The sequence below is a fragment of the Myotis davidii genome, unplaced genomic scaffold, assembly GCF_000327345.1.
Source record: "Myotis davidii unplaced genomic scaffold, ASM32734v1 scaffold77, whole genome shotgun sequence".
Lineage (NCBI taxonomy): Eukaryota > Metazoa > Chordata > Mammalia > Chiroptera > Vespertilionidae > Myotis > Myotis davidii.
In genome coordinates this window covers 3,108,478-3,123,630 of record NW_006289713.1, presented here as the reverse complement: position 1 = coordinate 3,123,630, position 15,153 = coordinate 3,108,478, and the positions used below count along the sequence as shown (strand labels likewise).

General features: G+C 46.5%; 1 protein-coding gene across 8 annotated transcripts in view; it reads left to right on the top strand.

Annotated features, from left to right (window-relative positions):
- Window positions 1-15,153, top strand: part of BANP (BTG3 associated nuclear protein) — a 147,753-nt gene that overhangs the window by 106,457 nt on the left and 26,143 nt on the right. For 7 of the 8 annotated variants that reach the window (XM_006762201.2, XM_006762202.2, XM_006762200.2 and 4 more), the window contains 2 exons: window positions 6,146-6,289; window positions 9,601-10,231. In XM_006762201.2, the coding sequence (XP_006762264.1) occupies window positions 6,146-6,289; window positions 9,601-9,672 (216 nt within the window). In that variant the 3' untranslated portion in view covers window positions 9,673-10,231. Of the gene's footprint in view, window positions 1-6,145; window positions 6,290-9,600; window positions 10,232-15,153 lie in introns of those variants that run through there. The other variant, XM_006762204.2, reaches the window with a different exon arrangement.

The window sequence follows — 15,153 nt, the reverse complement described above, 5'->3', positions numbered from 1 at the left end:
AGAGTGAAGGGCCTTAGACTTGACTCTGGGCGAGTTATTAAACCTCCCTCCATCCCCAAACCCAATCAACTGGAAAGTTTTAAGACACATGGTTAAGATTTGTTCCCAGGAAGGCTAAGCTATGTGAAACGGGGATGAATACCAAGTATCTCCAGGCTGCCGTTTCTGCTTTATTCTATTTTTTAGGTTTTGTTTTGCTTTCTCTTAGATTGTGCTTGAGATTCTTGCTCCCATGCTGGAACACACAAGCCACAGAGCATATGGCAGAACCTGCGTTTTATTACTGCTTGCCACACAGCATCTTTGTGTGCACATAATCTAGACCTGGGTTCCCTGGGGCATCTTCCCTCGGCTCCAGGCTGTAAATCTGGCTTATGGCTACTAGCCTGTTAGCTTTGCAACTGTAGCCTTGCTGGCCATAGAATGCTTTTCTCAAATGTTGGCTTGAACCTGAGGGCTGTGAGAAGTCTCTGTTGAGGACCGATCCCAGAGGAGCCTTGCCGTTTGCGCTCCTTTTGGACCAACTACTAATGGCGATGTGGTTTATGAAAGCACTCAAAATGGAGTCTAGGGAAATATGCTGCTGGTCCGTTAGAGAGTTTAAAGGCTTAAGAATGGTCATTTGTTTTTGGCATTTGCTGTACAAATGTACAAAAAAGATTTCAGGCTGGTAGATCTCCTGGCCAGTTGGTTTGGGTGTGTCCCTGGGACAGGCATCTTTCTCTCAGCTCCTCACTTTTCTACAAGGAAGTTACTCCTTGAATTAATATCCAGATCTGAGAAAGTCAGCCTGGTTAGTTGATTGCATTACCTTTATAAGTTCAATTTAACGATATTTTATAAAATTGATTTTTAGTGAGAAAGGAAGTGGGGGGGGGGGAGATGGATGTGAGACGGAAATATTGATCGGCTGCCTCCTGCACACCCCCTCCTGCGGATCAAGCCTGCACCCTGGACATGTGCCCAGACCCGGAATCAAACCAGCAACCTTTTTGGTGCACAGGATGATGCCCAACCAACTGAGCCATACTGGCCAGGGCAACAAGTTCAATCTATAATAATAAAAGCGTAATATGCTAGTTAGACCGGACAGCCAAACGACCTTCTGGATGTCCTTCCTGACGAAGCCACGGGGGCTGAGGCAGAGGTGGTTAGGGGTGATCATCAGGGAGGCAAGCAGGCGAGTGGTTAGGGGTGATCAGGCAGGAAAATTTCGTGCACCGGGCCTCTAGTTTAAAATAGACACAAAACAAGTAAGGGATCTGTTTCTAGGAGGCCTTAGGATTGGTGGTCTTGTTCCTGGCTACAAACTTAATTAAACTGTTACAAGCAGATCTTGTAAGTGCATTAAGGGTTTTTTGTTGGTTTCTTTGGGGATGGGGAGGAGTGTTAGGCTTTCTTTTCTTTTTTAATCTGGGTGGATTCTTGATTGGATTGGGAATTCTATATGTGAATATTACTGAAAAGTCCTTGGGCTTCTTGCATTTATTTTTGGTTCTGCACCAGTTTTGCATTATCTCATTTGGATATTAAATAGTTTCAGAATTGGCAATATAGAGAGGAAAACCAGATGTGTGTGCTCCACAAAACAGTGCTCTTAGGTCCAGGATCCCCTTAGTAGGCTGCTTTATATCTGTGCCCTGGGCTATTTTCTTTTGGAAAATAATTGGCTGTGCTTCAGAAATGTAGAGGAACCCTCTAAATGAAGCTGGGGTACGGCTCATGCCTGCACCCCACCCATGAGTGCCTCATGGACGATGTGCTGCCCTTCGGGGAGCCCCACAGTAAGTACAGCCGCAGGCTCACAGTGGCTGGCAGCCGGGAGGTGCTGCCTCTGGCTACTGGCCTGGAAGCTCACTGCATTCCAGTTAGATCTTTCTACATTCCAGAGCCTGTTTGGAAAAGGTACCGAACTGAAAATGAGCAGGAAGAATGAAGAAGGAGCTGAAAGCTCATTTTTGGGAAATAAGTGGGAATTTATCCAGGCCAGCTTTGTGCCGCTGATGGGGCTGTGGTGAGAGGAGCAAGAGGCAGGCTTAGGTGCTGGGCCACCCACCCTCTCCCAATGCTGGAGTCAAGGTGTTGGAGCCGAGCAGCAGGGCTTCCGCTGAGGCCTCACGTGGTGGAAGTCCCCTGGGCAAGTTTCTCTGCAGGGTCTGGAGTACGAGCAGGGGAAAAATGATAACTCAGTGGCTGAAGGTCTTTTCCTCCATTAGTTTGCACGTTAAATGTTTAACTCATTTCTGATCACTGAGCAAAACCAAACCAATGTGGAAATGTTTAAAAGGCATAGCATTTTGAATGAATTCCCAATGGAGAACATTTTCCTATTTTTATTTTCATTTACCAGCCAGGCTGGTAATGTGCCTATCTTCACTATTATAATTCTGCACACTTAGATTCTGAGATTTCTGACATAATTCTTAAGATTTAATCAGCTGTGTAGATCATGTGAGAAGTCCCTTTATTGGCAATGCTGACAGGGGAAAATCTATCTTAGGATACCGTAAAATGCCTTCCGTTTGTAGAGGGTTGTGGCTCATTGCCAGAACCAGAGTACAGGCAGAACCTTCTCGGAAATAAGTTCCATGATTTCATAAGTTTCCTTTAAAAATTGTTATACAATTTGACCTTAAATTCACTTGTTAAGGGATCTTTAAAATATACATCAATTATAAACTGTAACTACATTAAAATACCTAACATTTTAGCTTAGTATTTGAAAACATTGCTTAGATTTTTAAAGTTCAGTCCAGGATCTAGAAATCAGTGCTGAGTTAGGGCAGCCATGGCATCACAGTCTGTACCCTCTCTCGCTTTCACCCACCAAAAGGGCAGGTGGCTGTGTGGTTTTGAGGATTTCCTACCAGGTCTCTTGCCTTTCATCGTTTCCCCATTTTGATTTTCCGAGCTGTTGTGGAACAGCATTATTGCCTGGCACAGCCTCTGACCTGAAACACAACCCTCCACTTGGTGGGATGTTGTTGCCCACATTACTTTTTCCTCAGCTTTGCCACTGGGAATAAACCACACTTGATTGTGCCAATTAGACATGAGGTGCCACACTGGGGGGACATGAGGGCTGGTAAGCAAGAACATACCGTGGACAGTCCTGCATAGGACTACTTCATAAAAAATTCACAGATGCCTGTAAGTCAGGAGTGAGTCTGCTCACTAAGAGATGTAGGTGCAGATGCCACAAGCACTGTGCCAGGCTCCAAACCAGCAGGTCTCCCACTCGCAGCTGTGTTGTCTTAGACTTGAAGTCAGGTCCTGTGGGACACGGGGTCAACTAATGACACATTGTCTAGTCAGTGTTCCTGCAGGGCTCCTTGCCGAGCTAGAGGTTTTGAATCTCCAGATTCCTAAGAACGTAGCTGTACATTAAGTAGCACAAAGAATTGACAATTTGAGAAATGTTGTGAAGATAGGGAACGAGGAAAAATGAAGCAGAGTGATTCAGTCATTAACTTCAGACTTACAGACCAGGGTGAAAGCAACCTGTGGAGAGAAGGAACTGGTGGTCCACCTCCAAAAAGAGGCAAAGGGATGAAACACAAGCTAGCCCCTGCCGAACCCTCTGAGGAACAGAGGCTCCTAAAACACTTCCATGACTAAACACAGCCTTGTGTCTCCCTTTCTTCAGGTCCCAGCTAGTGTTTCTTGATTAGAGTCCTTTGACCTGTTCGTGTTGGGAGTTTGTGGAGTAAAGAGTATATAGGGATGCTTGCTGGAGGGACCTAGGGAGCCCGCCTAGATCTTGCTGCTCTTTCTTAAAAAACAATGATGCTTTCCTAAGCCACAAGGAGACTGATGCCCAGTGGAGGCCCTCTGGGCCATGCAGAGGGGGCTCAGCTTTGAGAACGGAGAGCTGTGGGTGTGCTGAGGGGATATCCCCAAGCTCTGCAGTCTCCTGACTGCTCCCAGGCAGAGCTGGCTCCTCAGGTGGACTGTGGCCACGCCAGCTGCAGCCACACCAACTGCTGCCTTTGACTGCTCAACTCTATGGATCATGGGTGCGGGGAGGAGGAAGGGTGGCAGCCTCCCTGGTGATGGGGAAGGAAAGCTATGGAACTGGATAGAACTGTGCCCTGTTTTCTGGTCATGAAAGATCTGAAGGAGAGTAAGTGCTGGGGAAAAGAAAATGTGAATTCTTAGAGGAGACTTCAGTTTTCTCCAATTTTATTTTTTAACCTTTCAAAAACTCATTAGTGCAAACAGTTTATAATGGAAATGAGTAGTGTTTTAAGTAAGAGCCATTGTTGTCAGCTCAGCCCTCTGGGGATCCAGAAGCAAGTTCGTGTGCTCAAAGAAGACAGTTTCAGAAATGGCGAGTGCAGTTGTGAATATCCTGTGGCTGCTGTGTAGACTGGAAGGCAGAAGCCCAACGTGGTCTCCTTGGGCGAAAGCCAGGAGTCGCAGGGCTGGTTCCTCTGGAGGCTTCTTTTCCAGCTTCTAGAGGGCTCCGCAGTCCTTGGCCCGTGGCCCCTTCCTCATCTTCCAAGCCAACCATGGCCAGTGACTCTTCGCATGTGGCATCCCTCTGCCTCTCTGCAGCTGGCAAAGTCTCTGCTTTCAAGACACCCGTGTGACATTGGGCCCACCTGATACTCAAGGGCATTCTCCCCATCTTGAAATGACCAGCTCAGTCCGTCTGTAGAGTGCCTCTGCGAGTATCAGGGCACACACCTGCGGGTCCGGGGAGAAGGAGGTGTGCATCTTGGGGGCAGTATCCTCCCAACATAGCCGGCTGGTGTTAGAATGTGAAACTGGTTTTTGAAGAAACGAAAAGTAGTTAACCTTCTGTCGTCTTTTATTCTAAAAATGGAGTTTACCTGTTTTTCCTTTATGAGTTCCTTGTTAAAGAAATAGAACTCTTGTTTATCAAAAACTAGAATGATATTTTAAAACCACAGACTCTATTTTCATAAGGACTCCGAGCCCACCTTTCCCAGAGTGGGCAATCCCTCTTTTCTCTGCAGATCCACACCTTCTTCCTTAGCTCTTATGCTGTTGCAGGAGGTAGTGGGCTGGTTGGGAATTGTGGTCATTGTTGCCCCACTATGGATGGCCCACAAGTGACCCTGGAAGGTGGTGCCATAGGCATATAATTTGAAGGAGGGGTGGGGTGCACTGCCCAAATAAAAACCCTCACAGCTATGGTATTTCACTGTCATGAATATAAAGCCTCAGAGACCTCCTTTACCACCTCCCCATCCTGGCCTTCGGGAGGTCAAGGCACCAGCTTATCTTCCGGCTGCTAGAGCACCAGGTGGGCTGGGCTGGAGGTGGGCCTGGATGTGGGGGTGCTCATGAGTGGTAGGGTTACCAGACCCTGTCTCTGGGCCCTCACCTGGCCCCCACCTCCAGGCACAGTCCAGGTGCTGTCCCTGGTTGTCATGGGTCACGTGCCTTGGTGATTTGTCTCTGGGACTTGTTCTCCCCCCCGCCCCCCCTCCCCGAGAGTTCTACCGCTATCCTTCATCGTTGTCTTCTCTCCCAACCGCCGCTCCTCATACTCAGGTCTTCTTGGCTCCATCTGGAGCATTGGGTGTTGTAACTCACACCCATGTTTCTGCTGTTTCTTAAACCCGATGGTTAACTCTTGGGGCGGGGGGCGAGGGGGGTGGGCACTTCTTCATCTCCCCTGACTTGCAAATGCTCCAGGAGAACCTGCTGCCTTTCCTGTCCCTCCGGCTGCCCTCCATGTCTCCCTCCCGTGAACCTAGAACAACAGTGATATCCCAAGGTATTCACGTGCTTTATCTCCTGCTCCGTGTCCCACACTCTCTCCATCCCAGTGCTCTCAGGCCTGCCTTTGGCCACGTCCCACACTCTTCAGAACCCTGAGCTGGTTGCTTTTTTCTTCTAAGGCTTAAAAAGCCATCTTTCTGAAATGTGGATGTTTGAGGGAGGTCCCTTGCAGATGTGGAACAATCTGATCACACACACATCCATTCACACATGCCCTCTACACACACATACGTTACTCCAGATGATTGGTGGGCAGGCGGACCCCACAGTGTGGAGTGCAGTGCTGGGTCGTCTTCCTTGGTCCATGGCGTCACGTGGAGTCTGCAGGCATGGCTTTTACTCTGCCCTTGTACCCATGATGGTGCTAACGGTGTCTGCTTTGCCCCTCCAGGTGCTTCAGGGGGCCCAGCTGATAGCCGTGGCCTCCTCAGACCCCACTGCCACCGGCATAGATGGGTCACCTCTCCAGGGCAGTGACATCCAGGTCCAGTACGTCCAGCTGGCGCCAGTGACTGACCACACTACGGCAGCTCAGGTGGGTCTCTGTGGACAAGTCCTGGGTCTTCTGTAGGTATGAACACAGCTTGGTTATTTCTACTTCTGATGTTCTTCCGGGAGGAAAATGAGAAGTTAGATCTCGACCCAGGTGCCAGTCTTAAACTGATTCTTGAGCTATTTTGTCTTGTGCAAATGTTTGTCTATAAACTCAGAAGCAAAAAATAAATTCTGGTCAATTCTCCTTCGAAAGTGAGGGGTTCCCATTGACCTGAGACCTCGCTGCTCCTCTGTGTGGGCGGCCCGGCGCCGGGGGCCGTTCCTGCTGGTGCCACCCTCAGCCTTCACCTTTTTCCCAAGGGCAGGTTTTTGGGCCACTTGCCTCTGAGCAGCCCGCTGCTTTAGGGTGGAAATGTAGGATGGCCCTGCTAGCTGTGGTGCCTGCACTTGGTCCTGGGAGCACCATTTGGCCAGGTTTTCAGCTTCCCACATCATACTTCTAGCATAGCAGTCTGATGGCCTTGGCGGGAACTCTGCATTTGTGAGGCCCACCTGTGTTTGCTGTGTGCTTGTTCGGCATGTCTGCTTGAGCACCAACGAGCTTCCACGGAAGCCTCTCGGCATCTGGCTTTGCTGGATCTCCGCTTAAGCTGCCCTTATCCATGCTTCCTGGGAGCACTGGAAACCGGCTTTCATGCTCTGTTTTGACACTTTCTGAAATGTCAGATGAGTGAGTTGCTTCTTTAGATATTTGAAGTGTTCTTGGAGCTGCCCCTCGGTGAGTGTGCTCAGTGGAGCAAGCATTGTGGCTTCTCAAGAGTCACCCTGGTTGCAGGGGACCCAGGCCTGCCTCTCACCCCCTAATCTAGTGGGAAGAGCTCGCATAAGCCTGACAGCCTGATCCCCTTTAGGGGACAGTGTGAGTGGTTCTGTGTGGTTGGTTGGTTGGTTGTGTTTAGAACAACCAGTTCTAAAGTCAGTGCATATTCCTATTTCTTGAGAGTGACCGTAGGATTGGTCCTGAGAGGGCAATGAGTCGTGGAAACAAGGTCAAGGCTGCCGTGAAGGGCACAGAGAAGCCGGTGGCCTGCATTCTCAGACCTCACAGGCCGTGGGATTAAATCACTAACTTTACTGCTGAGATAAGACAAATGCCATTGTGATGTAGGTGCTTGGCCATGGGAAGGCAGGGGGCATGTGTCTGGGCAGCCTTGGCCTGAGGAGGCCTCAGAGCTCCCTGCCCACAGGACCCTGTGGATGTTCTGTTCCAGCCTGCTAGGTACTGCCTCCTGCCCCGCCTTCTGCATGGTCTGCTGTCCTCTCGGGGTCTGCTCCTCTCCTTTTTGCTGAGCCTCTTGTGTCGATGCCGTCAGCCTTTGGCGTTTATAATTAAAGCCCCGCATTTCCAGGCGGTCCCTCTTCCCTCCTGCACTCTGCTCTGCACTGTGCTAGGCGTTGTGTGCTCTCCATTGCCCTGGGAGGAAAGGAAGTTCTCATTTGGTTTTCTTGCAGCCTCGTGAGGTGGTTGCTGAGGAATGGAACCAAGTAGGTTGCCCATGGTGACCCTGCTGACCAGGTGCCAGCTCAGTGAACTCAGCAGTCCCCTGAGGACTTAAATCCTTATTCTCCTGACTCACAATGAGGCCCCAGTTGGCCCAGAGTTTGGGAAGGTGTGTCCTAAAGAAGGTGTGCACCTCACCCCCCACCAGACCCCTCCAGCCGCTCCCACAGCCCAGGCACTTCCCACTCTGAGTGGTGTTGGGCTTCCTCAGAGCAGTGACCATAGAGGCCCTTCTATTGTGGAGAGGGATGAGGCATGGCCTGGAGCCGGCGAAGGGTGTGTGCGTGTGGGGAGAGGTATTCTCCCCGACCAGTTTTCTGTTGTGATTTAAGAACAAACCTGTCCTAGAAGAAACCTCCCATGTGTACCCACCTCGTCTCATGCCGGGTGATGGTGTCTGATACCCAAGCTGTTGTGAAAGGGTTGTGTGTAAAAGCAGTTCACTCCTGCTGCTGGGTGGCGCAGAGGTTGGCACGGTGTGTGTTCTTCAGGCCTGGGGGGCTCTGTGGTGGGTCATCTTCCATGTTGTAGGTTTGTCGTCATTACAGATTTCAGAGTTGAGGAAAACTGTGTCCATTTTAGCACCTTGCCACCTTGGCTTCCTGGCATTATTTTTTTGACTCGATTCACACCTGGCAGGTCTCAAGATCAATTCAATTAGGACAGATAGAAGAGCAGAGAATGAGGTGCATGCACACTGCCCCAGCCTGTAGCTTCTCTCCTGTCTGCAGACACCAGCACTGTCTAGTCCACTTTCCCTCGTCCAGAAATGTGTGGGGAAGCCCCCACCTCGTCTGTGTCAGCTGGCCCCTTTTTTGTTGCTCTTGCTCAGCCGCTCTGTGGGCTCTTAGGCAGACAGCACGGGCAATGCCTGTGCTGAGTCCTTTGTCTGAGACTGGAAGGCCTCTGCTTCAAGGAAACACTGTTAAATGCCATTTGTATAGTATTTCAAAATCTCAGCCTTAAATTGCAGTAGGGGTTGTAGCACTAGCCCCCATGCCCAGGGACTTCCGCCTTCCAGTCTCTGTGGCTTTCTTTGTCTCTCTTCAGTTGCCATGCCAGGCCTCTCCAGCTAAATTTCCTGCCAGGGAAGCTAGGACTACCTTTGAGGGTCTAGTCTTTGTGACATTGCCTTTGACAGACAGCTTAGAGGACCCTAAAAATCCCCAAATCTCCATCTGGGAGCCAGTTCTGCATGGTTTAGGTGGATGACTGCTGACTTATTCCAAGGTTATATTTTTCCCTTTAATGTATCTTAACATTGTAAATATGCATTAAAAATATCTTAATATCTATAACTCATTGTTCAGAACTTATGTCTTTAAGGGGAGAAAGCTAGCTGCCCCTAAAATGCTTTTTTGGAACATTGGAACAGTTTTTATAAGAAAAGGCAAAATGGTAACTGAAATTCTAGGCAAATATATTAGGTTAAGGATGTGTTAACCACTTCAAGAGTATCCCCAATGATAAGCAGGGGGTGGGAATAGGAAATCAGCACCGCAGACTTCAGGGATCTCTGCAGCTGTGTGGGAGGGTCGTTCAGGATCTGAGCAAGCAGGCGGTCCCGCAAGGAGAGGCCACATCCCGGATTCATCAGAGCTGCTGCGAAGCAGCTCAAGTTTTGGGAGTCATCACTCAAAGCAGGGGTGCACTTAGGACCCGGACCTTCCAGCTCTGCTGTGTGTTTGCTCTGTGCATGAAAACCATTGGTATTTTGTGACCAGTGAGTGTCCTGGACTTGAGTTGGTGGGTACTTTTATAGAAAAGCCCTCCTCTCTCCCCTCTTGCAGACGGCCGAGACCCTGCAGCCCACATTGCAGCCCGAAATGCAGCTTGAGCACGGAGCCATCCAGATCCAGTGATGCAGGACTGGCTGCCCGACCATGACAGGACCCAAGGTGGAGCCGTCACTGCTCTCAGCGCCGGCTCCAGCCAACCACCCAGTTCTACACACGTCTGGCCCCATGGCTTTGAATGGAGGTGACTGCACGTATTCTGTTAAAATGCATCTGGAGCCTCATCCACAGGGGAAAGTCTCCCAGTAAATAACAGATGACAACAGCCGCTAACCCTCCAGAAGACCCCTTCGTTTGAGTCCCACCGTTGGTACCTAGAGAAAGAGTGGGAAGCACAGCGTGGATTGCGTTAAGTTCATGCAGAAAATCAAGAACTACAATATTTTTCTCTGTTTAAACAGCTTTTTAAATTTGCTATGGTGTTTATAACAAAAAAGAAAATGGAAAAAAAAAAAGGAGTAGCAGAAGCCTTTTGCTGTGTGCTCTGTTCAGTGAAATGAAAATAGGTATTTGCAGAGACAACTAACATTTTGATGGAAATATTGCTTACCTACTTTTCTAGGGGGAAATGCTCTCAGCACTGTAATTAAGCATTTTTAATGAAATAAATGTATTTATGACCACAGCAGCTTTAATGTTATTTCCTTTGAAGAGGTGGTTTGCCGAGGCCAGCCTCCCTCCTGGTGGGTGCTCAGGGATCACCCATGAGCCCTTTCCTCAGTGCTGACAGTACTTGTGGGGTTCTTGCAAAGTGAGGGGGGTGGCTTATTCTGTCAGATTAGCTCCCCGATACACAGAGCATTGCCCAGTGGAGTGCTCCCTCTCAGACACAGGGTCCCTGCTTCTTCAGTATTGCAGGTGATCCGGCCTGTCACATGACACAACCATTGCCAGCTCCAGAAAGTTATAGCTCCAGGGCTTCTTAGAGCAAGTCATGTCCAGAGGAGCCTGCCTCATCATCTAACGTTAAAAAACAAAGGCAGATTTTTAGAAATATATATATATATATTATTGATTTTTTACAGAGAGGAAGGGAAAAGGATAGAGAGTCAGAAACATCAATGAGAGAGAAACATTGAACAGCTGCCTCCTGAACACCCCCCAGTGGGGATGTGCCCACAACCAAGGTACATGCCCTTGACCGGAATCAAACCTGGGACCCCTGAGTCTGCAAGCCGACGCTCTATCCACTGAGCCAAACCGGTCAGGGCTAAAGGCAGATTTTAAATGTCTCAGGAGTTCATAATCATGCCTAAGATTGTTGATTCACTAAATGTTTAAACCCATTAAAAGTGTACACATAACAAAAAACAACAACACAGAAAACAAAGGCAGAGAAAACAGTTCGAAGCACAGAGGTGGTTTGCACTACTCGTGATCAGCGTGTGGGGCCTGCTTCTTTCACATGGTTTTGGCAGTTACATTAGTGGGGTTTGTGAAAATCACAACAAAATTGTATTCACTGATTTGGACTATGCTCGGTGCTTTTTCTGGGAAGCATTCAAAGTTGCCATTCCAAATAGTCATGCCTCTTCCCCCTCCACCCCATGGGGGTTCCTGGGCTGGGTAGTTTACATCAGGGCATGCTGGGGGGTGAAAGTGGGGGTGGGGACAGCATGTCTACATTTCATGCCTCTGCATCTTCCAGGGATGGGCATGGTGAGATGAGGACTCACAACTTCCATGGATAGTCACCTGAGAGAGGAGATGGACATGAGAAAAAGACCAGTCATAATGCTGGAAGGAGAAGGTCTAATTTAACACGTATCTGGACTCCCAGATGGAGGGAATGGAGAGAACAGTAGAAATAAAACATTTAAAGGATTCAGGAAGCAGAGTAGATTCCAAGTAGAAATAAAAATAAATTCATGCCTGGACACACACAGAACATTAAAGACAAAAATAATTCTGAAAGCAGCCAGAGAGAAAGGTGAGACCACCTACAGTGGAATGAAGGAACCATAGCAAACTTCTCAACAACCACTGGACGTCCGAAGCAGAGGGTAGTACCAATGAGCATTGAGAGAAAAATATTATCTACACAGAATTGGGTCTGTAGTGAAACTGTTCAAGAACACCAGTGATGATCATCATTTGATCCAGCAGCTCCACTCTGAGGTGTACATGCAGGAGAATTGAAACCGTATGTCCACATGTAAACTTGTATATGAATATTCATAGCAGCACTATTCACAATGGCCAGAACCTGGAAAGAATCAGGTGTCCTTTAAAGGATGAATAGAAAAATAAAATGTGGTCCATCACCACAATGGAATGTTATTCAGCCATAAACAGAAATAACGCTGACACTACAACATGGATGAACCTCAAAAACATCATTCTGAGTGAAAGAAGCCAGTTATAATAGGCTGCATATTATATGAAATGTTCAGAATAGGCCAATGCATAGACAGAAAGCTGTTCAGTGGTTGCCAGAGGCTGGGGGGAGGGAGAAATGGGGATATAGGGTTTATTTTTGAGGCAATGAAAATGTTTGGGAATTAGTGGTAATGTTGCCACAACAGTATAAATTTACTAAAAGTCATTCAATTGCACACTAAGAAGGGTGAATTTTTGGTATACAAATTATATCTCAAAGCTACTAAGAATTGGAAGACATATAAAAAACCATTAATTAACAAAAATGAGGGTGTTACTTGCAGATAATTCCTCAAGAAAGGAAGTAGTAAGGAATTTTCTTCAAGAGGAGGAACGAATTCCAGGAGGAGGTTCTGAGCAAGAAGTGGTGGTGAACAACTAGAACAGTAAACACACAGATATGTCTAAGTGCTCTGTACAAACTGTCTCACAATGAAGTTGTCAAAACAATAAAATACTGGAAAACATTACAATGTAAGTTGAGATGGCCTGGAAAGGAGTTAAATTGTTTTAAAGCTCCCTTTTATTGCCCTGGAAAAAAAGGATCAAGATACTGTACAATCTTAAGACATGAAACTCAATATCTGCGACAAGTGTTTAAGAAACAGTATATAAACAGTGGGGTATTTCCACTGTGGGATAAAGGAACTTGACCTACTTGACGTGTAGAGCACACGTTCTTCCATGTTTCTTTTCGGAACTTGATCGAAGTTGGCCACAGTCCAGACCGGAGAGAAGGTCAGATAAATCAAAATGGGAATTAGTGGTATTTTGCCACAACTCTCTAAATTATTTTTTTAAATTCTTACCTGAGGATATGTTTATTAATTTATTTTATTTTTTTAAGAGAGAGAAGGAAAGGGGTAGGGAGACAGAGAGAGAGAAACATTGACTGGTTGCCTCCTATATATCCCCAATTGGGAATCAAACCCGAAACCTAGGTATGTGCCCTGATCAGGAATGAAACCTACAACCTTTTGGTGTATGGGATGATGTTCCAATCAACTGAGTCACCGGGCCAGGGTGGGAAGGTATTTTTAACTGACAATTAAATATGACAAGTTGACATATCAAAACTTATGGAATCCTTTGGTTGTATTTCCAGAGTGGGACTACTGGTTCATATGGCAGTTCTATTTTGGACATCCAGACTGTTTTCCATTGTGGCCAGACCAATTTATAGTCCCACCAACATTGCTCAAGGGTTTTCTTAACTCCACATCCCCACCAGTCCTTATTAGCTCTTGTATTTTTTATGATAGCCATTCTAGCAGGTGTAAGGTGATACCTCATTATGGTTTTGATTTCTCTGATGAATAGTGATATTGAGCATTTTTTCATATATCTGTCGGCCATGTTTGTCTTTGGGAAAGTGTTTATTCTGTTCTTTTGTTTACTTTTTAGTGGATATTTTTTATGTTTTTGGCTATAGAGTTGTATGACTTCCTTATTTATTTTGAATATTAACCTGTTGTCAGATGGTTGGCTTATGAATATTTTTCCCCATTCTGTAGGTTCATTTTCACTTAGTGGATTATTTCTTTTGCTTTGCACAATATTTTTTGATGTAGTCTCTCACTTGGTTGTTTTTGCTGTTGTTGCTCGTGCATTAGGTGTGACATCCAAAAAATGGTTGCCAAGACCAGTGTCAAAGACCTTTTTCTCGCCGAAACCGGTTTGGCTCAGTGGATAGAGCGTCGGCCTGCGGACTGAAAGGTCCCGGGTTCGATTCCGGTCAAGGGCATGTACCTGGGTTGTGGGCACCTCCCCAGTAGGAGATGTGCAGGAGGCAGCTGATCGATGTTTCTCTCTCATCAATGTTTCTAACTCTCTATCCCTCTCCCTTCCTCTCTGTAAAAAATCAATAAAATATATTTTTTTAAAAAAAGACCTTTTTCTCTTTGTTTTCTTCTAGGAGTTTTATGTTTCAGGTCTCACGTTTAAGTCTTTAATGTACTTAAGGTTTGTGAGTGTTGGATTTTTTTAAACCTTTTCCCTTGTATTTATTTAAAATTTATTTTTTATTGTTGACAGTATGATACAGATGTCCCCCATCTCCCTTCTACCCAGCCCCCAACCCACTGCAGGCCTTCAACACACTATTGCCAGTGTCTCTGAGCTATGCTTATAAGTTCTTTAGTTAATCTCTTCCTGCCCCTCCCAACACCCTTTCCTCTGAGCTCTGTCAGTCTGTTCTATGCGTCCTGGACCAATTTTGTCTCTGGACCTATTTTGTTCATCAGTTTATTTTGTTCTTTAGATTCCACATGTGAGATCATGTGATATTTGTCTTTTTCTGGCTGGCTTATTTCACTTAGCATAATGATATCGTGATCCATCCTTACTGTTGAAAGGGTAAGAGCACCTTCATTTTTACAGCTGCATAGTATTCCATTGTGTGAATGTACCACAGCTTTTTTTTTTATCCACTCATCTACTGATGGGTACTTGGGCAGTTTCCAGATATTAGCTATTATAAATAACACTGCTATGAACATAGGGGTGCATAGATTCTTTCTGATTAGTGTTTCAGGATTGTTAGGATATATTCCCAGAAGTGGGATCACTGGGTCAAACAACAGTTCCATTTTTAATTTTTTTAGGAAATCCCATACTGTGTTCCACAGAGCTGCACCAGGCTTCATTCCCACCAGCAGTGTACTAGGGTTTCCTTTTCTCTGCATCCTTGCTGGGACTTGTTTGTTGATTTACTGATGTTAGCCATTCTGGCAGGTGTGAGGTGATGCCTCAGTATAGTTTTAATTTGCATCTTTCTGATGATTAGTGACATTGAGCATTTTTTTTCATATGTCTCTTGGCCATTTGTGTGTCCTCTTTGGATAAGTGTTTTGCTTTGTGCAGATGCTTTGCCCAATTTTTAGTTGGTTTGTTTGTCTGCCTTTTGTTGAGTTGTATGAGTTCTTTTTTCACCCCCGTGTTTTTTAAAAATTAAATCTTTATTGTTCAGATTATTACAGGTGTTCCTCTTTTTTCCCCCCATAGCTCTCCTCCACCCAGTTCCCACCCCACCCTCTGCCCTTACACGCCCCCATCCTCATCCATAAAAGGTGTGCAATTTTTGTCCAGTCTCTTCCCGCACCTCCCACACCCCTTTCTCCCCAGAATTGTCAGTCCACTCCCTTTCTATGTCCTTGATTCTATTATATT